The 23,290-nt window shown below is 42.2% G+C and overlaps 1 protein-coding gene across 1 annotated transcript; it reads left to right on the forward strand.

Moving 5' to 3' along the window:
* Window positions 1–701: 701 nt before the first annotated feature.
* LOC117518181 (bromodomain testis-specific protein-like) lies at window positions 702–22,617 on the forward strand. Its single transcript, XM_034179240.1, has 4 exons — window positions 702–707; window positions 1,141–1,331; window positions 2,895–3,117; window positions 22,461–22,617. Exons 1-4 carry the CDS (start codon window positions 702–704, stop codon window positions 22,575–22,577), a joined length of 537 nt encoding a protein of 178 aa, XP_034035131.1. The 3' UTR covers window positions 22,578–22,617.
* The last annotated feature ends 673 nt before the right edge of the window (window positions 22,618–23,290 follow it).

Genomic DNA, 23,290 nt, shown 5'->3' on the forward strand with positions numbered 1-23,290 from the left:
TTCATGGTGGGTTAATCAGTTTCTGTCAGAGTTGGCTGTTGAAAACACCTCTAATTGTTTCTGGAATCACAGAGGACTGTTGCAGCCCTACTTTTTTTCCTCTCACTCTCATCCGCTCCATGAGGTGGAGAACGTATTGGAACTGTCTAAAAGATATTTGTAATATTTATATTGTAATAGCTTTGTAAAACAGTTGCATGTTCTTTCCTTCTTCTGAGTAGCTGTAAAATTATGTTTGATAGATTTAACATCTTGTTATAATCATTCAGATGCACTGCGCTGAAGCAGTCACAGAATTTTTTCATTCACGGGTGACCCTGGACCATCCCTTGGTTATGTTGCTTTAGACGTAGACTGTGTTTCATAATTATTGTATGGCCTTGCCTTGCAATGTGGAGCGCCTTGGGGCAACTGTTTGTTGTGATTTGGCGCTATACAAGAAAAAAGTTGATTGATTGATTGATTCACGGCTGTGAAATGAAAATTGTGAAAACGGAGGAAAATTTGCAGGGGGTTTGGGGGGCAGCTTCCCAGGAGTTTTTGGGCCCGCTGGACCCTAGAAACCAATTTAATTTTGTATCTAGATACATTTTCAGCATCTCCTGTAAGAAAAAAAATCTCAGAAGTGCATATTTAAATGATCCTATATTCAACCTTTCATTTGAACTGTCAATTAGAATGTTGAAATAACAGAATATTACATGGAAGTAGGACCTGTAATGATTTACGTTTTAATTGTGAACTAAATGATGCATTAACTCAGAACAATTTAACTACATGAAATTCATGAAGACTGAAAAAACACTGTTAAAGCATTTCAAAAAAACAGCTAAAGCTTCTAGAATACTTTGAAAATCATGGAAAAATATCAGTAACATACTTTTTTTTTACTATAAGGTATGTCCAGTATGTCTATATAGACTGAGAAGAATACTGTACTGATCACAAAAGAACTGCAGCTTCATTCAGGCTGCTTACAGGTCGGGGTGGTCTGCTTGGTGCCTTGGTGAATTCTGATGCATTTTCTGCCCTCCTGGGGTCACATTGATTTTACAGCAGATCTAAAACGTTCCTTCTTTGGTTTCAGCTAACCACATTTGAAATGAACTGCAACTGAATATAGTAATTTCTCTTGTTTAGGACGTTGTCCTGAAAAACGCACAGTCATGGACAAAGCTGATAAGACAGTCAGTAGAGTTACCTGTAATCAAGTCTTCAAAAGACAGTTGCTTTCAGCAGTTTCGTAAGGCTGCTTTGGAAAGGGGAGAACAAGCATTGAAGAAGAAACAGATCAAAGAAAATGCCCTGAAAGAGCCGCCAGAAAAGTGCAGGTATTCCATAGAAACTAATTGTGCATCTTTATTTACTTTCTTACATTGTGAAGTCTAAATTATTCCTTAAATTTAGGGGATGGTCATACCAACAGGAAAATTTCCAGATGTCTGGCTTCACCTCCTGTGTTTTTGCCAGTGCCACCGACTGCCAATCTGAGTGAAGGCAGCGTTACGTCATCTGATCGTTTGCTTTAACAAAATAATTAAAGATGGTAAAATATGCTCCAAATCACGTGTATATCTGCATAAATCTAATAGTTTGGCCTGTTTTCTCATTTTGTAAAAGTTAGCAAGAAATAAACACTTAGCTGGTTTTTAGAACCAGATAATACCTCTGAAGTGATTTACAAAACATCTTACGGAGATGTTGGTATGCTGACTGGCACTACAGGAGTGTCACTTTGAAAGGCGTTTGAAACAAATCAATCAAACTTTGGTTCGGTTAAGAAATCAAGCACATAGGAAACACTCATTGCTATCAGAATGAGTGTTGGATTTTCCCCGTCCTTTATAATCTATCATTGGACATTGTTCACTATAACACCACGTAACTGAGCTGGCCACACCCCTGGAACCCCCATCAAGCAAAAACTGTATATATATAAAAAGACCCTGAAGGTAAGAAATGGATGAGAATGTGGAAACTCCATTCTATTCTGCTTGCGTCACTGCTAACTTTGGGCAGGTTGACAGATACTGATGGGGAGGACCGAGGCTGCACTTTAGGTCCATGAAGATCCCCCCACACACACACATACATACATACATACATAATACATATATGAACACAACTTTTCTTTGTTTGTAATGATGACGAGTTGTACTTTGCACAAAGTAGAGGGGAAATGTCCCTTAATCCTCTGCCCTCTGGGGCCGACGCCGTTGTATACGACGGCTAAGACCAAGCTTTACTAAATTATAAATAACATTTGAATGATATGAGACAGAAACTTACTCTTTTTTGCTGAAAAGTTATCTCTGCAGACCTTTGAGCCAGCCATCGGCCATCTTTGTACTCCTCATAGAAGTTGTGTGATGACGTGCGCAATGTGAGTGTCCAATAGGAATTGGTTCACTGTCACATGGTTTTCCAAAATCCAATTGTAGGGCAGAATTACCTCATGTGAAAAGCCAAAGATCGCTTTCAGGAGTGATGTGTTACTAGTTGAATAGCCCCCTGGGTACGCCAATGAGTACATACTATTAGTACATACTCAGTGTGCCCTGCACCATTACGCACAGCGATCAGTGAAAGCAGGAGCAGACGGAAAGCCTCTGATGACAATCTCACATGCTCAAACAGAGTGTGTAACTATCAGGATTGCTCCATTAGTTTGCTTGTGAATGTTACTGGATAACTCTGTTGCTTTCTCTGCGTAAAGCACTGTTTACCATATCACTAGACAACAAAACACATAGACCAGAGGGTTAATGCCTGTAGAGCTATTCATGATATTTAGAAATAAAATTAACAATCTACATGAATCTTGAATATTGATGAGTATTTTTCTTAAGTACAACAAAAAGCAATGTCCAAGTCACAATGTTTCTCTTTCTTAGCCAAACAGGGCTAAGTAAAACAGGAGAAAATCAACAAACTTCTAGAGAGGGGAAGGATGGATTGCAGACCATTTTCACAGAGCCTACGTTAGATGTTCACCAAGATGGTAATCTTCAAAGTCCGAGGTGTTCAATGAGCCAGCAGCTTATTGGCACACAGTCATCGAAAGACCAAGGAGAAATTGCTCACAAAAAGGAAGAAGATCGTCTTCGGCGTGAGACTGTGAGTGTTTTTGTTCTCCTTCGTACGTTGCCTTCCAAGTGTCAGAGTGATGAGGCCAGTCAATTTGTTTTTACTATTTACTGAAGGCATTTGTGTTTAAGGTCAAAAGATGGACAAGAAATTAGCATAGAATGTCGGATTTTGTTTTCTGGTATGTTCTAGATGTGTTCAGCAGCATTGAATAAGGCACCTTTTACAGCAGGTCACACAATTTTTGGGTTGGTCAAGTTGTGGACCCCAAAAATTTAGACTACTGCATAAAAGTAAATTTTGATTCGACTGTTTTTGAGAGGGATCATTAGTGCAGACAATTCTGGATGATGATTTCTTTGTCTTCCTCTGGCTGCTGCAGGTCAGCGATGTGGGTGGACGATTCCTGACGATTCAAAGTTTTTGGATGTGACTCTTTAGATCCTTATTGCCGCCTTGATGCACCAGCAGTAAGTTTACACCAGTTCACACCGGATCACGCACACACCTGTGGCATGTATAAATTCTGGCCCAATCTAAACCAGCAGTAAGGTTCTAAAGAGTCACATCCAAAATCTTTGAATCGTCTGCACTAACAAAGCCTTCGTCACTGACCTGCAGCAGCCAGAGGAGGAAGACACCCAAACCCGCTCCAGATAAAGAAATCATCAGCATCCAGGAAGGAATCACGCTTCAGATGGTCAAAACTATTGTAATATGGCAAGGTAAGCTGACTTTAATTTTTTTTTTTTTTTTTTTTGTCAACTTCATGAACTCACGTTTTCAGATAACTCGCAGTCCGATTTTTGGACCCTAACTCACGTGAGTTAACGGGACTCATCTGTAACTTGTTTCTTGTAACTCAGGTGTGTCCTGTCACATGGATTATTAAACATTTTGTACCTCTGCATGTCTACTTAGTTAAAGGCTTGGCTTTAAACCATGATGGCCATAGATGTCAAAAAGGATCGATGACGGTGTCTTGCTTTCTCAACTCCCATAATTATTTTCTCTTCCAACATCACAGTCGTGACATAGGAGTCCAATTAGTGTCTGACTGTCAGATTAAAAGCATGATGGCAATTGAACTGCTTCACAGTCGACAAATGTGTTTGGATCCAGACCTTAAGAGAGCAGATTTAAATGGGTGAGATGGCTTCATCCATCCATTTTCTAAACCCACTTATTCCAGTTAAGGGTCTGTTGGGAGTGATGGAGCCTGTGTGAAGTGACTGCACTAAAGACACAATGGTGAGTGACTGATGAGCCAGAAATGTCTATCGGTAATGTGGAATAGGAAGGCCAATGCTGGGAAAGTGGGCTAGGCCAGAGGAACTGGTGAAGTGAGGTGCCTTGTGAGCGTCGGGAAGGCAAGAGAAGGGGATGAGGCGATTGATAGATGGAGAATCCATATTAAATGGTGTTGATGCATTGGAGAGTAACGCTGGAGGGGAGAGTGAAGATTATCATCCGAAATCGATTGATTGATTCAGCTACTCTGAATATGTGAAGAGGGAAAGAATGTCAAAGTCTGCAAAAAATGTACGTCTGTAGTCATTCAGAAATTAAGATTGAGTGGATGATTGGATGCAGTTTACACAAGCGGTTTCAAATTGTATGTGGTTGTGTAAGTGGTAAGTGGTGGCTGGGTCTCACTGCGGTATTGTATCACTTCCTGTTCCGGAGCACAGCGGTGTTTTGCTGTATCTGTTAGCTGTTTAATCTGTGCAGTTAGATTGATCTAGTTAACTAGATAACGATTTGTTTCACAGTGTAATCTTCACGTGCCTTAACTAAAGCACTCCCTCTGCTGAATCACCTCTAAATTATTTACACATTATTCACTTTGCGTGTTTTTAGGAATCCGCTAGCTTAGCGCAGCTACTAGCTCTTAGCTGGTTTAGCATGGCGGCTTCTCCTGTCTCTCCCGCACTTTTCTGCTCTGGGTGTGAAATGTTTAGTTATTCCTCAGCCTCCTTTAGCAGTAATGGTACTTGTAATAAGTGTAGCTTATTCGTAGCGTTGGAGGCCAGGCTGGGCGAATTGGAGACTCGGCTCCGCACTGTGGAAAAATCTACAGCTAGCCAGGCTCCTGTAGTCGGTGCAGACCAAGGTAGCTTAGCCGCAGTTAGTTCCCTCCCGGCAGATCCCGAGCAGCCGGGAAAGCAGGCCGACTGGGTGACTGTGAGGAGGAAGCGTAGTCCTAAACAGAAGCCCCGTGTACACCGCCAACCCGTTCACATCTCTAACCGTTTTTCCCCACTCGGCGACACACCCACTGAGGATCAAACTCTGGTTATTGGCGACTCTGTTTTGAGAAATGTGAAGTTAGCGACACCAGCAACCATAGTCAATTGTCTTCCGGGGGCCAGAGCAGGCGACATTGAAGGAAATTTGAAACTGCTGGCTAAGGCTAAGCGTAAATTTGGTAAGATTGTAATTCACGTCGGCAGTAATGACACCTGGTTACACCAATCGGAGGTCATTAAAATTAATATTGAATCGGTGTGTAACTTTGCAAAAACAATGTCGGACTCTGTAGTTTTCTCTGGGCCCCTCCCCAATCGGACCGGGAGTGACATGTTTAGCCGCATGTTCTCCTTGAATTGCTGGCTGTCTGAGTGGTGTCCAAAAAATGAGGTGGGCTTCATAGATAATTGGCAAAGCTTCTGGGGAAAACCTGGTCTTGTTAGGAGAGACGGCATCCATCCCACTTTGGATGGAGCAGCTCTCATTTCTAGAAATCTGGCCAATTTTCTTAAATCCTCCAAACCGTGACTATCCAGGGTTGGGACCAGGAAGCAGAGTTGTAGTCTTACACACCTCTCTGCAGCTTCTCTCCCCCTGCCATCCCCTCATTACCCCATCCCCGTAGAGACGGTGCCTGCTCCCAGACCACCAACAACCAGTAAAAATCTATTTAAGCATAAAAATTCAAAAAGAAAAAATAATATAGCACCTTCAACTGCACCACACACACAGACTAAAACAGTTAAATGTGGTCTATTAAACATTAGAGCTCTCTCTTCTAAGTCCCTGTTAGTAAATGATATAATAATGGATCAACATATTGATTTATTCTGCCTTACAGAAACCTGGTTACAGCAGGATGAATGTGTTAGTTTAAATGAGTCAACACCCCCGAGTCACATTAACTGCCAGAATGCTCGTAGCACGGGCCGAGGTGGAGGATTAGCAGCAATCTTCCACTCCAGCTTATTAATTAATCAAAAACCCAGACAGAGCTTTAATTCATTTGAAAGCTTGTCTCTTAGTCTTGTCCATCTAAACTGGAAGTCCCAAAAACCAGTTCTACTTGTTGTTATCTATCGTCCTCCTGGTCATTACTGTGAGTTTCTCTGTGAATTTTCGGACCTTTTGTCTGACTTAGTGCTTAGCTCAGATAAGATAATTATAGTGGGCGATTTTAACATCCACACAGATGCTGAGAATGACAACCTCAACACTGCATTTAATCTATTGTTAGACTCGATTGGCTTTGCTCAAAATGTAAATGAGTCCACCCACCACTTTAATCATACCTTAGATCTTGTTCTGACTTATGGTATGGAAATTGAAGACTTAACAGTATTCCCTGAAAACCCCCTTCTGTCTGATCATTTCTTAATGACATTTACATTTACTTTGATGGACTATTTAGTAGTGCGGAATAAGTTTCATTACAGTAGAAGTCTTTCAGAAAGCGCTGTAACTAGGTTTAAGGATATGATTCCTTCTTTATGTTCTCCAATGCCATATACCAACACAGGGCAGAGTAGCTACCTAAACTCTGTGAGTGAGATAGATTATCTCGTCAATAGTTTTAGATCCTCATTGAGGACAACTTTGGATGCTGTAGCTCCTCTGAAAAAGAGAACCTTAAATCAGAAGTGCCTGACTCCGTGGTATAACTCACAAACTCGCAGCTTAAAGCAGATAACCTGTAAGTTGGAGAGGAAATGGCGTCTCACTAATTTAGAAGATCTTCACTTAGCCTGGAAAAAGAGTCTGTTGCTCTATAAAAAAGCCCTCCATAAAGCTAGGACATCTTACTTCTCATCACTAATTGAAGAAAATAAGAACCCCAGGTTTCTTTTCAGCATTGTAGCCAGGCTGACAAAGAGTCAGAGCTCTATTGAGCCGAGTATTCCTTTAACTTTAACTAGTAATGACTTCATGACTTTCTTTGCTAATAAAATTTTAACTATTAGAGAAAAAATTACTCATAACCATCCCAAAGACATATCGTTCTCTTTGGCTGCTTTCAGTGATGCCGGTATTTTGGTTAGACTCTTTCTCTCCGATTGTTCTGTCTGAGTTATTTTCATTAGTTACTTCCTCCAAACCATCAACATGTCTATTAGACCCCATTCCTACCAGGCTGCTCAAGGAAGCCCTACCATTAATTAATGCTTCGATCTTAAATATGATCAATCTGTCTTTATTAGTTGGCTATGTACCACAGGCTTTTAAGGTGGCAGTAATTAAACCATTACTTAAAAAGCCATCACTTGACCCAGCTATCTTAGCTAATTATAGGCCAATCTCTAACCTTCCTTTTCTCTCAAAAATTCTTGAAACGGTAGTTGTAAAACAGCTAACTGATCATCTGCAGATGAATGGTCTATTTGAAGAGTTTCAGTCAGGGTTTAGAATTCATCATAGTACAGAAACAGCATTAGTGAAGATTACAAATGATCTTATGGTCTCAGTGGACTCATCTCTGTGCTTGTTCTGTTAGACCTCAGTGCTGCTTTTGATACTGTTGACAATAAAATTTTATTACAGAGATTAGAGCATGCCATAGGTATTAAAGGCACTGCGCTGCGGTGGTTTGAATCATATTTATCTAATAGATTACAATTTGTTTATGTAAATGGGGAATCTTCTTCACAGACTAAGGTTAATTATGGAGTTCCACAAGGTTCTGTGCTAGGACCAATTTTATTCACTTTATACATGCTTCCCTTAGGCAGTATTATTAGACGGTATTGCTTAAATTTTCATTGTTATGCAGATGATACCCAGCTTTATCTATCCATGAAGCCAGAGGACACACACCAATTAGCTAAACTGCAGGATTGTCTTACAGACATAAAGACATGGATGACCTCTAATTTCCTGCTTTTAAACTCAGATAAAACTGAAGTTATTGTACTTGGCCCCACAAATCTTAGAAACATGGTGTCTAACCAGATCCTTACTCTGGATGGCATTACCCTGACCTCTAGTAATACTGTGAGAAATCTTGGAGTCATTTTTGATCAGCATATGTCATTCAAAGCGCATATTAAACAAATATGTAGGACTGCTTTTTTGCATTTGCGCAATATCTCTAAAATTAGAAAGGTCTTGTCTGAGTGATGCTGAAAAACTAATTCATGCATTTATTTCCTCTAGGCTGGACTATTGTAATTCATTATTATCAGGTTGTCCTAAAAGTTCCCTGAAAAGCCTTCAGTTAATTCAAAATGCTGCAGCTAGAGTACTGACAGGGACTAGAAGGAGAGAGCATATCTCACCCATATTGGCCTCTCTTCATTGGCTTCCTGTTAATTCTAGAATAGAATTTAAAATTCTTCTTCTTACTTATAAGGTTTTGAATAATCAGGTCCCATCTTATTTTAGGGACCTCATAGTACCATATCACCCCAATAGAGCGCTTCGCTCTCAGACTGCAGACTTACTTGTAGTTCCTACGGTTTGTAAGAGTAAAATGGGAGGCAGAGCCTTCAGCTTTCAGGCTCCTCTCCTCTGGATCCAGCTCCCAATTCGGATCAGGGAGACAGACACCCTCTCTACTTTTAAGATTAGGCTTAAAACTTTCCTTTTTGCTAAAGCTTATAGTTAGGGCTGGATCAGGTGACCCTGAACCATCCCTTAGTTATGCTGCTATAGACTTAGACTGCTGGGGGGGTTCCCATGATGCACTGAGTGTTTCTTTCTCTTTTTGCTCTGTATGCACCACTCTGCATTTAATCATTAGTGATTGATCTCTGATGCCCTCCACAGCATGTCTTTTTCCTGGTTCTCTCCCTCAGCCCCAACCAGTCCCAGCAGAAGACTGCCCCTCCCTGAGCCTGGTTCTGCTGGAGGTTTCTTCCTGTTAAAAGGGCGTTTTTGCTTCCCACTGTCGCCAAGTGCTTGCTCACAGGGGGTCATTTTGACAGTTGGGGTTTTTCTGTAATTATTGTATCGCTTTGCCTTGCAATATGAAGCGCCTTGGGACAACTGTTTGTTGTGATTTGGCGCTATATAAATGAAATTGATTTGATTTGATTAAGTCAGGTTCTGTGGTAGTCAGCTTAATAGGAGCGTGTTGGTGTCATGGGCCATTTTTCCCCAAAACATACGTTAGTTAAGTTTGTTTTACTTTAATTTGTGACTTCTTTTTGTTAAAAAAAAAAAAAAAGAAATTGGGTTTTTCATTCGTTCATCCATTCATCTTCAACCGCTTTTCCATGTTCGGGTCGCGAGGGCAACAGCTCCAGCAGGGGACCCTGGACTTCCCTTTGCTGTGCCACATTGACCACCTCTGACTGGGTGATCCTGAGGCCTTCCCAGGCCAATGTAGAGATATAATCTCTCCACCTAGACCTGGGTCTTCCCTGGGGTCTCCACCCAGATGGACATGCCTGGAACACCTCCCTAGGGAGGTGCCCAGGAGGCATCCTTACCAGATGCCCAAACCACCTCAGCTGGCTCCTTTCAACGCGAAGGAGCAGCGAATCTACTCTGAGCTCCCCACGAATGACCAAACTTCTCACCCTATCCCTAAAGGAAACACCAGCCACCCTCCTAAGGAAGCCCATTTCGGCCACTTGTACCCACAATCTAGTTCTTTCAGTCATGACCCAACACTCATGACCATAGGTGAGAGTAGGAACGAAGATTGACCAGCAGATCGAGAGCTTCGCCTATTGGGTCAGCTCCCTTTTTGTCACAACACTACGATACAGAGAATGCAATACCGCCTCTGCTGCGCCGATTCTCCGGCCAATCTCACGCTTCATTGTCCCCTCACTTGTGAACAAGACCCACGAGGTACTTGAACTCCTTCACTTGGGGCAAGGCTGTATTCCCTACCCGGAGTAGGCAATCCATTGGTTTCCTGCAGAGAACCATGGCCTCAGATTTAGAGGTGCTGATCCTCATCACAGCCGCTTCACACTTGGCTGCAAACCGATCCAGTGAGTGTTGGAGGTCACCGGCTGATGAAGCCAACAGGACCACATCAGCTGCAAAAAGCAGTGATGAAACCCTGATCCCACCAAACCGGAAACCCTCCTCCCCCGACTATACCTCGATATCCTGTCCAGGAATATCCCAAACAGGATTGGTGACAAGACGCAGCCCTGGCAGAGGCCAACCTCCACTGGAAAGGAGTCCGACTTACTGCCGAGCACCTGAACACAGCTCTCGCTTTGCGAGTACAGAGATTGGATGGCCCTGAGAAGGGACCCCCTCACTTCATACCTCCCACAGTATCTCCCGGGGTACCCGATCATACGCCTTCTCCAAGTCCACAAAACACATGTAGACTGGGTGGGCATACTCCCAGGCACCCTAAAGGATCCTTGTGAGATTAAAGAGCTGGTCGGTTGTTCCACGACCAGGACGGAACCCGCATTGTTCCTCTTCAATCACAGGTTTGACTATCGGCCGAACCCTCCTTTTCAGCACCCTGGAGTAGACTTTACCAGGTAGGCTGAGTAGTGTGATGCCCCTGTAATTGGCACATACTCTCTAGTTCCACCTTTTTAAATATGGGAACCACCACCCCAATTTGCCACTCCTTTGCCACTGTCCCAGACCTCAACGCAGTGTAGAAGAGACATCTCATCCAGGACAGTCCCTCCACACCCAGAGCCTTCAGCATTTCTGGATGGATCTCATCAACCCCTGGGGCCTTGCCACTGTGGAGTTGTTTGGCTACCTCAGTGACTTCCACAGGGAAATTGATGAAAATCTTCAATCAGCTTCCAGCTCTGCCCCTACAATAGAGGGCGCTCCGGTCTGATGCAGGAGTTCCTCAAAGTGTTCCTTCCAGCACCGGATTACAACCTCAGTTGAGGTCAGCAAGTCTCATCCTTACTGTAGGCAGTTTGGATGGTTCCCTGTTTTCCCCTCCTGAGGTGCCTCACGGTCTGCCAGAAGCACCTTGGTGCCAACCGAAAGTCCTTCTCCATGGTTGCTCCGATCTCCTCTCACACCTGCTGTTTTGCCTCCCCCACAGGAGAGGCTGCTGCCCTTCGGGCCTGTCAGTACCTTGCAAATGCCTCTGGAGTCCTCCGCGATAACATGTCCCGGAAGGACTCCTCCTTCAGTTGGATGGCTTCCCTGACCACTGATGTCCACCATGGTGTTCGTGGGTTGCCACCTCTTGAGGCACCTAAGACCTTCAGGCCACAGCTCCCTGCTGCAGCTTCAGCAATGGAAGCTTTGAACATTGTCCATTCTGGTTCAATGACCCCAACCTCCACAGGGATGCTCGAAGCTCTGCCAGAGGTGTGAGTTGAAGATCTGTCGGACAGTGGGCTCCTCCAGACATTCCCAGTTCACCCGCACTATCCATTTGGGCTTACCAGGTCTGTCCAAAGTCCTCCCCCACTCTCTGATCCAACTCACCACAGATGATCAGTTGACAGCTCTGCCCCTCTCTTCACCCCAGTGTACAGAAAATGCGGCCTCAAATCAGATGTGATCACAAAATTGATCATCGATCTTCGGCCTAGGGTGTTCTAGTACCATGTACACTTATGAGCATCCTTATGTTTGAACATGGTGTTCGTTATGGACAGTCCATGCCTGCACAGAAGTCCAGTAACAAAGGACCATTCGGGTTTAGATCAGGGAGGCCATTCCTCCCAATCACCTCCAGGTGTTTCCGTCATTGCCCACTTGTGCGTTGAAGTCCCCCAGCAGAACAATTTGGGTTTTCCAATTAAATTAATTTGTACATCACCAAATCACAACATACTAAGTTACCCCAAGATGATTCACAACGGGAATGTCCGACTTTACCTATCCCAGGGTTCGAGCTAGCGTAAACTTGCGTTACGGCCTGTTACGCTATCATTTTGGACCATTATGGTTATTTTGGACCGTTACGCTTATTTTCAATATCAGATCTGTAATCAACCATTTCTGCAGCGCGACTCCAGTTTGAAGCGTGAATCAATGAAGCAATGCTTCGATTCAATGGCTTGTGGTTCTTTGATTCGCTGCTCTTCAGAAGCGGTAAGTCCGCTTCTTAGCCCCTCTCAAAGCCATTAAAATTTCATGAGTCACTTTTGTGTGTATTAAAGTCACTAACTGGGACTCTTGTTACAGTCAACAAACGAGAATCGTCCTCCGTTCTGTTGGCACAGCTCCAAATGCTGCGCGGCTCTCTGCTGAGACAGTCTGCTCCGGATTAATAACTTCAAAAAGAATTACCACTTTAAATAAATTGACACCTCTTTACAAATGTTGCAATACAGACAAACTACAATTGAGTAAAATGTTTTTCCTCCCAAAATGAACCTTTTTTGAACCTGACGTGCAGCGCAGCGAGCTGTAAGAGCTCAGCTCAGATATGGAAAGACATTCATGCCAATAATAATGTCTGAAAGGAAATGCTTTTGACAAAAACTAACTACTAACTGTTTATGTCCAACGATCAAGTATCCACCATGTAGAGTTTATTATGTCCAGAGTTTAAGGATCCAATAACCAATTTCATATTTATTTACTTTAAGACTCAATAAAATGTTGTTCAATTTCAATTTAATCAGCTTATAAAGCACCAAATTACAACAAAAGCTGTCTCAAGGTGCCTCACACAGAGCAGTTCAACATTAAAAAATTAAAATAAATAAATAAAAATAAAAAAATTAAAATACCTAATTAAAAACAGAAGTAAAAGAATAAAACATAAAATAAAAACTACTCATAAGAGAATAAAAATAGGTTTTAAGTCTTGACTTAAAAATGTCCACGGACTCCGACTGCCTCACTGAGGGCCATATACTGGCAAACCCAGAATGAGATTGCTCACTCAACAAACTTCCCTAGCCTTCTGGACATGATGAAGGGACTTGGGCTGTCGTACCTGGCTTTTCCCCTTTGGGTACCCCTAGAATGGCCAATTTTTTTCCTCGACATTACGACTACGCTCCCTCGACATTACCACTAAGCTAAAATTTTATCCTAGCTAGAACCCTGCTGTCCCCCGAACATGCATGTAGGCAGCAATGTTACAGGTGTTGTTGATCTTAGGAAGAAACCTCAAGCAGATCAGACTTTGAGAGGTTACCAACCGCTTTTGCTATCTGTATTATAATAGCCAAATGGCCTCTGTGTGCAAGGCTTGGATCACGCAAAAAACTGGGGGGAGCTGACATTTTCTGTTTGGCATGCTTATGTATTTTGGGTCAAGGATGAATGCTGCAAAAACAGAAAATTGATAGGATGAATATTTTAGGGGAAATTAGCAATTTTAACTAACCAATAAACAGTGCATGCTGTGCTGACAGTGTTGTTAGTGTTATTGATTCATTGTGTTTTTGTAGCTTGATTGCTTTATTCAGTTTAGATCATTCTCATGTTGCTATTACCACGAGCGACTTAAGTTTCATGTTGGTACCATATGTGAAATGTTGAGTGGTTTTAATGTCTTCAGCCACTGTCTGCTTGTCACATTAAGACCACCTGCTTACAGCAGCTGTGTGGGCGTGTTTGCTGCTTGTTGCTACAACTACTTTCTGAACTCATGCCATTCCAGCAGGGGGCAGTAAGTCATCTTTATATTAAAAGGGTGAATGTGGTGATTTTTTTTTTTTTTTTTTTTTTTTAAGTTCAGTGTAAGTACAAAATATAATTGTAAATACATGGATGACACAAGAAAGTAAAAACACTTATTTCCATTGTGGTCCATTTAAAAATCAAATGACAAAGTAGAAATAAAATAACAGTGTATATGATAAGAAGAACCTAAACAATTTATAAATACATTAAGACAGGAAATTACATAATTAACAGGAAATAAAAAGGTTGATGACTTCTTCTAAAAATGGTTGAGGTCTAAGGTTCTTAAAACTTTCTTGACTCAAGCACCACTCCAATTCATTATACAAGCTTTGCTTAATTTATTACCACATTTAACACAAAAATGTCAGCCTATTTTATAAACACTGCACAATCTAGAGCCCATGGATCCCCATAGGCAGCACGCTAGTACTAACAATAACCCCATACAATGAAGCACAACAAAGAGCTGTCAGATGTGCAAAAATGGAGATAATACAGCAAACAACTAAATTCGAGTGGTCACATTAACAAACTGTCAAAACAATCAAATAGTATAGTGCAGCAGATAACTGAAACAATCATGCAAATGGTGATACAAGCACCAAGGTTGGCACAAATACTCCTTAAACATTGCTCTTTTGAACAAACCGACTGGCCACTTGAATTTTCAGTAGGTGGCCAGGTGGTCAGTTAAAGAATTACACAGGGGTCAAAATTAAAAATGCTGAAATCATTTTGAAAACTACACCACATTATTTGTGTGATCGTAAAGATTCCAAAACGGTATAGATTGGGCTATCTATGACTGAATGATTAGGAGTTATGGGGTAAAAACAGCAAAAATGGTGACAAAGGTCAGTTTCAGTTTGTACAGGGGTCAAAGTTAAAGTTGCTCCAATTTTGGTAAAAAAAAGATGCAAATTATTAGTTGAGGTAACAGGGTTTTAAAAAGGAATAGTTTGCACCATGTATCATGCTTAGTTATCATGTTACAGGGTAACATATGTCTAATGTATGCTCCCTGGAAAATAAACTGGACTACATCCGACTTCAGCAAGCTACACGACCAGGATTTAGAGACTGCTGTGTCCTGGTTTTCACCAAGACGTGGCTGAGAGTTCCCGATGCTGCCATTCAACTACACACTTTACTTCGTTCCGAGCGGACAGAATCCCAGCCTTGCGCGGTAAGAACCGGGGGGGCGGCTTGGTGGTGTTTATTCGTGAGGAATGGTCAAACAACTCTGTACTAGTCTCTAGTCACTGCTCATCTCTAGTGGAGTTTGATCATCAGATGTAGACCTTTCTACCTACCGAGAGAATTCACCACAGTACTGATCATTAGTGTTTACATTCCACCAGCTGCTAACGCTAAAGATGCGCTCTGTGAGCTGTATAGTGCTATTAGCGGACTACAAAACACATACCCGGATGGACTGTTTATTGTTGCTGGAGATTTCAACCATGTGAATCTCAGGTCTGTCCTCCCTAAATTACACCAACATGTGAACTGTGCTACCAGAGGAGCGAACACGCTGGATCTTCTTTACACAAACATTCCAGGTGCGTACCGGGCAGAGCCTCGCCCCCACCTCGGATACTCGGATCACACCCCTGTTATGCTAATTCCTGCATACAGACCGCTGGTCAAACGATCGTAACCAGTTCAAAAGCAGGTGAGAACCTGGCCATCAGGAGCCATCCCTGCTCTTCAGGACTGTTTTGAACACACTGACTGGCAAATGTTTAGAGAGGCTGCAACCTACAGCAACACCATAGACTTGGAGGAGTACACTACATCTGTGACCAGCTACATCAGCAAGTACATAGATGATGTGACTGTCTTCAGGGCCATCACCACACGTGCCAACCAGAAGCCGTGGATGACTGCAGAGGTGCGTGCTCTGCTGAAGGCTCGAGACTCCGCCTTCAAAGCTGGAGATAAGGTGGCCCTAAGGAAAGCAAGGGCCAAACTGTCCCGGGCCATCAGAGAGGCGAAGCGCGCATACGGACAGCGCATCCACAGTCACTTTAAGGACAGCAGTGACACTCGGCGCATGTGGCAGGGCATCCAGGCCATCACCAACTACAGAACATCACCACCTGCCTGTGGCAGTGATGCCTCCCTTCCAGATGCGCTGAACAACTTCTATGCCCGGTTTGAGAGACAGAATGGCACGGCAGTGAGAAAGACCTCCCCTCCTCCTGACAACCAGGTATTGTGCCTTACAGCAGCTGATGTGAGGCAAACGCTATGTAGAGTGAACCCACGTAAAGCTGCTGGTCCAGACAACATTCCTGGTAAAGTGCTCAGGGAGTGCGCGGACAGGTGACAGATGTCTTCAGACATTTTCAACACCTCCCTGGACAGCGCCACCGTCCCGACGTGTCTAAAAGAAACCACCATCATACCGGTGCCAAAGAAGACTGCAGTATCCTGCCTCAATGACTACCGTCCCGTAGCACTCACACCCATTATTATGAGGTGCTTCGAGAGGCTTGTCAAGAGGCACATCAAGATCCTGCTGCCTCCTTCATTGGACCCCCTGCAGTTTGCGTATCGTCCCAACTGCTCGAAGGACGATGCCATATCCACCACTCTGCACCTGGCACTCACTCACCTGGAAAATAAACACACTTATGCCCGAATGCTGTTCATAGACTTCAGTTCAGCATTCAACACAATCATCCCTCAGAAACTGATTGGGAAGCTGACCGCACTGGGACTGAATATTTCCCTCTGTAACTGGATCCTGGACTTCCTGACTGGGAGACCCCAGTCGGTCCGGATCGGAAAAAACACCTCCAGCACCACCACGCTGAGCACTGGGGCTCCCCAAGGCTGTGTGCTCAGTCCACTGCTGTTCACTCTACTGACTCACGACTGTGCAGCAATGCACAGCTCGAACCAATCAATCAATCAATCAATTTTTTTATATAGCGCCAAATCACAACAAACAGTTGCCCCAAGGCGCTTTATATTGTAAGGCAAGGCCATACAATAATTATGTAAAACCCCAACGGTCAAAACGACCCCCTGTGAGCAAGCACTTGGCTACAGTGGGAAGGAAAAACTCCCTTTTAACAGGAAGAAACCTCCAGCAGAACCAGGCTCAGGGAGGGGCAGTTTTCTGCTGGGACTGGTTGGGGCTGAGGGAGAGAACCAGGAAAAAGACATGCTGTGGAGGGGAGCAGAGATCAATCACTAATGATTAAATGCAGAGTGGTGCATACAGAGCAAAAAGAGAAAGAAACAATGCATCATGGGAACCCCCCAGCACATCATAAAGTTCGCTGACGACACGACTGTGGTGGGTCTCATCAGTAAGAACGACGAGTCAGCATACAGAGAGGAAGTACAACAGTTAGTGGACGGGTGTAGAACCAACAACCTGTCTCTGAACGTAGATAAGACCAAAGAGATGGTTGTTGACTTCAGGAAGACCAAGCATGATCACCCTCCACTCCACATCGATGACTCTGCTGTGGAGATCGTCAAGAGCACCGAGTTCCTTGGAGTTCACCTGGCAGAGGATCTCACCTGGTCCCTCAACATCGGCACCATAACAAAAAAAGCCCATCAGCGTCTCTACTTCCTGCGGAGCCTGAAGAAGGCACATCTACCATCTCCCATCCTCACTACATTCTATAGAGGAACCATTGAGAGCATCCTGAGCAGCTGTATCACTGCCTGGTTTGGGAACTGCACCGCATCGGATCGCAAGTCCCTGCAGCGGATTGTGAGAACGGCTGAGAAGATCATTGGTGTGTCTCTCTCCACCGTCACGGACATTTACACCACATGCTGCATCCGCAAGGCAATCAGCATTGTGGATGACCACACACACCCCTCACACACTCTTCACCCTCCTACCATCTGGAAAAAGGTACTGCAGCATCCAGGCCCACACATCCAGACTGTGTAACAGCTTCTTCCCACAAGCCATCAGACTCCTGAACAGCCAGAGTCTGGTCTGATAATTTGCACACATCTCACTGACTGATGGAACAGACACACACATACACACACACACACATATACCTCACCTACAAGACAATAACAAAACTGAAAAGCTGCTGCTAAAAATAAGTCTGTTTAAAATTATACTTCCTGCACCACCTCCTCCCCACTAATGTGGTCCTGTGTATTTATTGTATATTGTAGCACCTTGGTCCTGGAGGAACGTTGTTTTGTCTCACTATGTACTGTACATGGTTGAAATGACAATAAAAATCCACTTGATATGTCATAGAATCCAATGGACGTTGACCTTGTTTGACCTTTTACTTTGGAGACCAAACATTCAACACAATCAAAACTATTCCATTTATTAATCCTATTAGCTCAACCAATAATTTGTATCACTTTTTACCAAAATTAGAGCAACTTTAACTTTTGACCCCTGTACAAACTGACACTGACCTTTGTCACCATTTTTGCTGTTTTTACCCCATAACTTCAGATCATTCAGGCATAGATAGTCAAAACTATACCTGATTTAGATTTAGCATTAGCATTTTTAATCTCAGCCCCTGTGTAATTCTTCAATTGACCCCTACCTGGTCCCCTATTGAAAATTCAAGTGGCCAGTCAGTTTGTTCAAAAGAGTAATGTCTGAGTATTTGTGCCAACTTTGGTGCTTGTATCACCATTTGCATGATTTTGCTCTAAATGTTCTCTTAGCCACTGCACTATAAAGATCATGGACCATGAAGTGGAGCACAGTTGGTATCCTCATAGTCAGTTGCCTGATGTTCTCTGAACAGGCATGTGAGAATTGCACTTTTTTTTTTTCCCATATTTACATATTTTTAAATTTTTGCCAGTGTTTTGAATGAGGTGTAAATCAGTCTGTTTTGAAGGCACACGTGAAATGCCATAAAAACATTACGACAATTATATGCTTATACGTGGTGTGTCCATAAAGTAACGGTCCTTTTTATTTTTTTTAAAAACTATATGGATTTCATGCATATGTTTTTACGCCCCCTCGTCGGATTTTCATTGTCTGGAAATGGCGAAACTTGTCCTCTAACACTCCGAAACGGAGGTGTTACTTTGTCTCGCTTCATCAGCGAATCGGTCGTGACGCGCGAAGCCTCCGCGCGGCTTTCCTTGACAAAATCTCTTGTTAAAAGTGAAATCTGCCGGAAAATGGCTGATGTCCAGCTCTTGTGATAACCAGAGAAAGAGCACACGACGGTCTCGTATCCACAGAGCCATCAGCTTAGAAATGATCCAGTGGTTTGTGCCGCGACGTCGCAGCTCGGAGCGCGGCGCGCTGAGCGTCCTTAAAGGGGTCCTTAAAGCTGTAGTTAAAGTCCTTATTCTCTGTGAAGCCCGTAAAATTTTCACCAAAAGCCAGATAACTTTTTCGAATGGTTTCGAGGTGCCAGTCTCTAACAGCTTGTGAAAAAATTCTGATGGAAAAAAATTCCTTTTCATTCCGCCATTTCCAGACAATGAAAATCCGACGAGGGGGCGGGACCACTCCTTCCCAAGGCGTGCTCACAGGCGAATGACGTCACCGACAGGCGTGGAAAAACTCACGCATGCACACAAGGGTTCAAGCATGTCTGACGTAAAAACATGTGAATGAAATCCATAGTTTTTAAAAATAAATAAATAAAAAGGACCATTACTTTATGGACACACCACGTACAGTATGACTGTAAATGGGTGCGAATTGCCATTAAGTGGTCAAACTTTAAAAGAAAAAACTTTCTTTGTAATGCCACCAAACAAAATGAGTCAAAATCTGCAAAAAGACATAATGTAAAGGAACCAAACTGGTGATTTGGATGCCAGGAACATTGACAGAGAAGCAGGCATCAGGTGCCTGTGGGACTGGAGGTGGTGTGAGATCCAGGTGAGTTACTCTCTGCTTCTTTCTTCAGTAAGTTAGTGTTTAAAGGACACGTTGCACATTATTTAATGTCCTGGTTAGCAACACAACTTAAAAGTATTCGTGATTGTTGCCTGTCCGTGCACATGCGGTAATAATTATAGTCCATTGGCTGATGGGATCCCCAATGTGCTAAAGGTGCTAAATGGGGGATTTTGTCAAGTTAACACCCCAAGAAGTGACCCATGTGTCCCTGCAACAAATCAGAAGGTCAGTGTTCAATTTTGCAAATTGTTGCTTCTATTACAAGTGATGTAAAGGTATTTGTCAAAGGTGATGAAACACTGCTATTAAACATTAAAAATGCTCATAGTGAGTGCCTCAGGAACACGTTTTTGTTTTGTTTTGTTTTATGTTAACATCCTTTTTTCTGAAGAGACCCATGGCTACTAGAAAATACCTAGGAGAGGTTTGTGAGGACCCCATCAGCCAGTGGACTATTAGTGGTTGTTGATGTATTTTATTGCTAATTATCCCTTTCACTTGGTGAGTTAGCTGGTGCATTTCCAGAAAACGTCTTACTTAGCATTTCTCGGCGTGTGACGTACATTTTAGGAAAAGCAGAAACGTCTCAATGGATTTTGACCCAAAATGCATGATACACCACCATCTACTGAATGGGAGTCTAAATAACATCCAACTGCCACACGGTCGCCATTCGGTGTGCTGAATCACACTTAATAGAATTTTCAGTTTTTCAAATGCCTTTTTTTTTGTTTTGTTTTTTTACAAATGAAAATCAAATGACATATTTTCAAATACACATTTATTTGTAAAATCCCACACACACACAGTAACTTTTTTTGTTTACGAATTAACAGCCAACTAGTGACGAGGAGGCTCATCCCATAATGCCTTTTGACATCTGTGAGTTTTAATGCTCAAACTTTCAGAATTTGTGCATTAACTTAAAAGATATTTGTGATATTTTCAATTTGTAAAAATGACAGTTGACATTAAAATCAGTAATTGCTGAAATTAGTTTGGTTTTTAAATCAAACCATAAGTCAAACCAGCTTTACTTTTTAAGCCTTTTACCACACATCTGGGACACTGTATGTTGAATGTAAATGACTCTTCCTTACAGGAGTGGGCAGGGTGCATAAAGACAGAAGCTCTGACTCGTTGTTTGTGTTGGGATTGTGATCGCCTTTGATTCTACTCAGAAGCATCTGCGGTGCTTAAACTCAAAACTGGCTTGTCAGTAGCTGATAGTGTACCGGAGTCGGTTTATCATTATAAAAGTTAACTTTTCAGTTAGCGTTTTAGCGACCATCGAAGCTAACTATTTGGTTAGCTGTGCCCACCACTGGATAAAAGTACCATAACTTGGAAAGTGGAAGTATTGACAATCTTGAATATTGAAAATAGGTTAAATTAGGTTTAAATAGGTTTAAGTGTGTGAGAGTCAATTGGTATTTATTCAACTTATTTATTTTTATCGAACTTAGTTTTTCCACATATGTTTATATATTTTCAGAACTTTAGCATGGAATCCTGTGCATGAGTACATGCGTTTTATATCGTGTACAACAAGGCAACCATTCTCTTAATAAAATCATATGAGAATTGCAAGAACTCATCTGGTTAGAGCTGCATGCATAGTGTCCTATGTATGATCCACAGTTAAATTTTTTTTTTTTCCCCCACTGCCCTTTTGACATTTTTATTTGTTGCAGTCAAATTTAATTATAAGCCAGATATTTTGCAAATTCACTGCAGAAAATGGTTTTGCAGAGTATTATCATGGCTAAAACCCTTCGGCTGGCCTGAAGCTCCCCTGGCCATTTTAAGCATTTTTTTTTTATTTGCCTCTCACATGCCTGCTGAGACAAAAGGTGCTAAGTTCACGTTATCTAATGTAAATACCAAGGAATAAAAGCTGCCATTCTAAACTGTTTATCATGTAAATTTTTTTTATCTCAAATTATAAAGTGTTGACAATGTATAGAGCGCAAAACAAATGAATTGGTCTCCTAGTTTCTGAGGGGCCTGGAGATGTTTGATGTTTATGGAAAAACCTGGGAAGGTTTGGGAAAATGCAAATTTAAGAAACCTACAGTGACTGTTACACCTACTTTAACTTCTTTCATTGCAGACAGTATGAACCCAAGATATTTCATGTTGGGTTCTCTTCTGCTCAGGTCAACTTCATTTGTCGATGTACATCCATTCCTGCAACACAGTCCAAAAAAATTTTGGGGTGCTAAAGCAATTACCACGATACCAAGTGATGAGGCATTTCAGGTGATATTTTATTTTAAATTGGCATTCTTCCTACAAAAATGTCTTAAGGTGTGCAACGGTTAGTGGTCGTCATATTTTTTGTTTCAAAATTCTCCATACATTGTCTATTGGGTACAGGTCAGGACTTGCATCAGGCCATTCCAATACCCAAAACTGCTTCCTCCACAGCCATGTCTTTGTAATTTGTGCAGAATTTGGTTTTGCATAATCTTGTTGAAAAATGCAAGGCGACCCTGGAAAAGATGTCATCTTGAAGGCAGCAAATGTTTAAAATCTCAAGGGCCACTCACATGACTGAGAAGTCAAAGTGAATGTAAGAATCACTAAGGGTTTCCATAGCATCCTAACATTTTCTAATTTGGAGTTGTATTTTTAAGGAATAGACTTTGCAGCCTTCCAACTGCTTGGCTGTTTTTTTATGTTTATGCAGGTACCAGTTTTCAACTTCTCAAAGCAGTGGGACATCATGACTGCTTTTGAGCTGAGCATGGATGAAGATGAAATTGACTGGGATATATTTAAAGTGTTTTTTGACTATACAGCTTAGATTGTGTTAAATTGATCTGTTGGTTCTTTCAAGTGTAAAGTCAAACTTGTGACCCTGTTCTTGATTCTCTGTGCCTCAACGTGAACTACAGGGTATTAACGTAACAAAAGATCAAAAGAATTTCAACTTCACATCAACAAAATTTGTTGATAAAGGAAGGAAAAAGGAAATGTTGATGAAGGTGTAAGTTAATTGAAGCAGTTTGAAACTTGAGTCAGGTATTTCATGGTTTGGCATTCTTGGTGTTTTTCTTACCAGTGAGTACTCTCACATGTGATATTTCAGTATGACATCCGCTTGAATGTGGCTGTTTCCATTCAATTTAAATTCAGCCTTCTCGTTGCTGAAATATGTTCTTACTTTTGTGCAAGAGAAATATTTGATCAGATTGGCAATCTTTTGTAGTGCAAGTTTGAATAAATTAATCTACACATTGTCATTTGGGAAAAAATATGCAAGTATCACATGTAGTGTGCTGTGATTGCAGTGAGCTTTGTTGGTCTTCAGCAGTTCTGTTTGTCATGTCTTGTATAGCAAAAATACATACTTTCTTTTTGCCTAGTATTAAAACTACTTTTTCCCCCTATATGATCTGTGTGATTTTTGACTCATTTCTGTTTCGTTGTTGTTGTCAGTTATGATTATGACCCCAGTATCCATTAACGTCTGAGAATGTTCATGGCTGATCAGTCCAATCTATCCAAAACATCCCA

The sequence above is a fragment of the Thalassophryne amazonica genome, chromosome 10 (genome assembly GCF_902500255.1).
Source record: "Thalassophryne amazonica chromosome 10, fThaAma1.1, whole genome shotgun sequence".
In the NCBI taxonomy this organism is placed as follows: Eukaryota; Metazoa; Chordata; class Actinopteri; order Batrachoidiformes; family Batrachoididae; genus Thalassophryne; species Thalassophryne amazonica.

Excerpts from the sequence above, each read along its gene's own strand:
- LOC117518181 (XM_034179240.1), top strand. Across the intron at positions 1,332-2,894 it reads GAGCCGCCAGAAAAGTGCAG|CCAAACAGGGCTAAGTAAAA; the intron begins GTATTCCATAGA and ends TCTCTTTCTTAG. Across the intron at positions 3,118-22,460 it reads ATCGTCTTCGGCGTGAGACT|GTACCAGTTTTCAACTTCTC; the intron begins GTGAGTGTTTTT and ends ATGTTTATGCAG.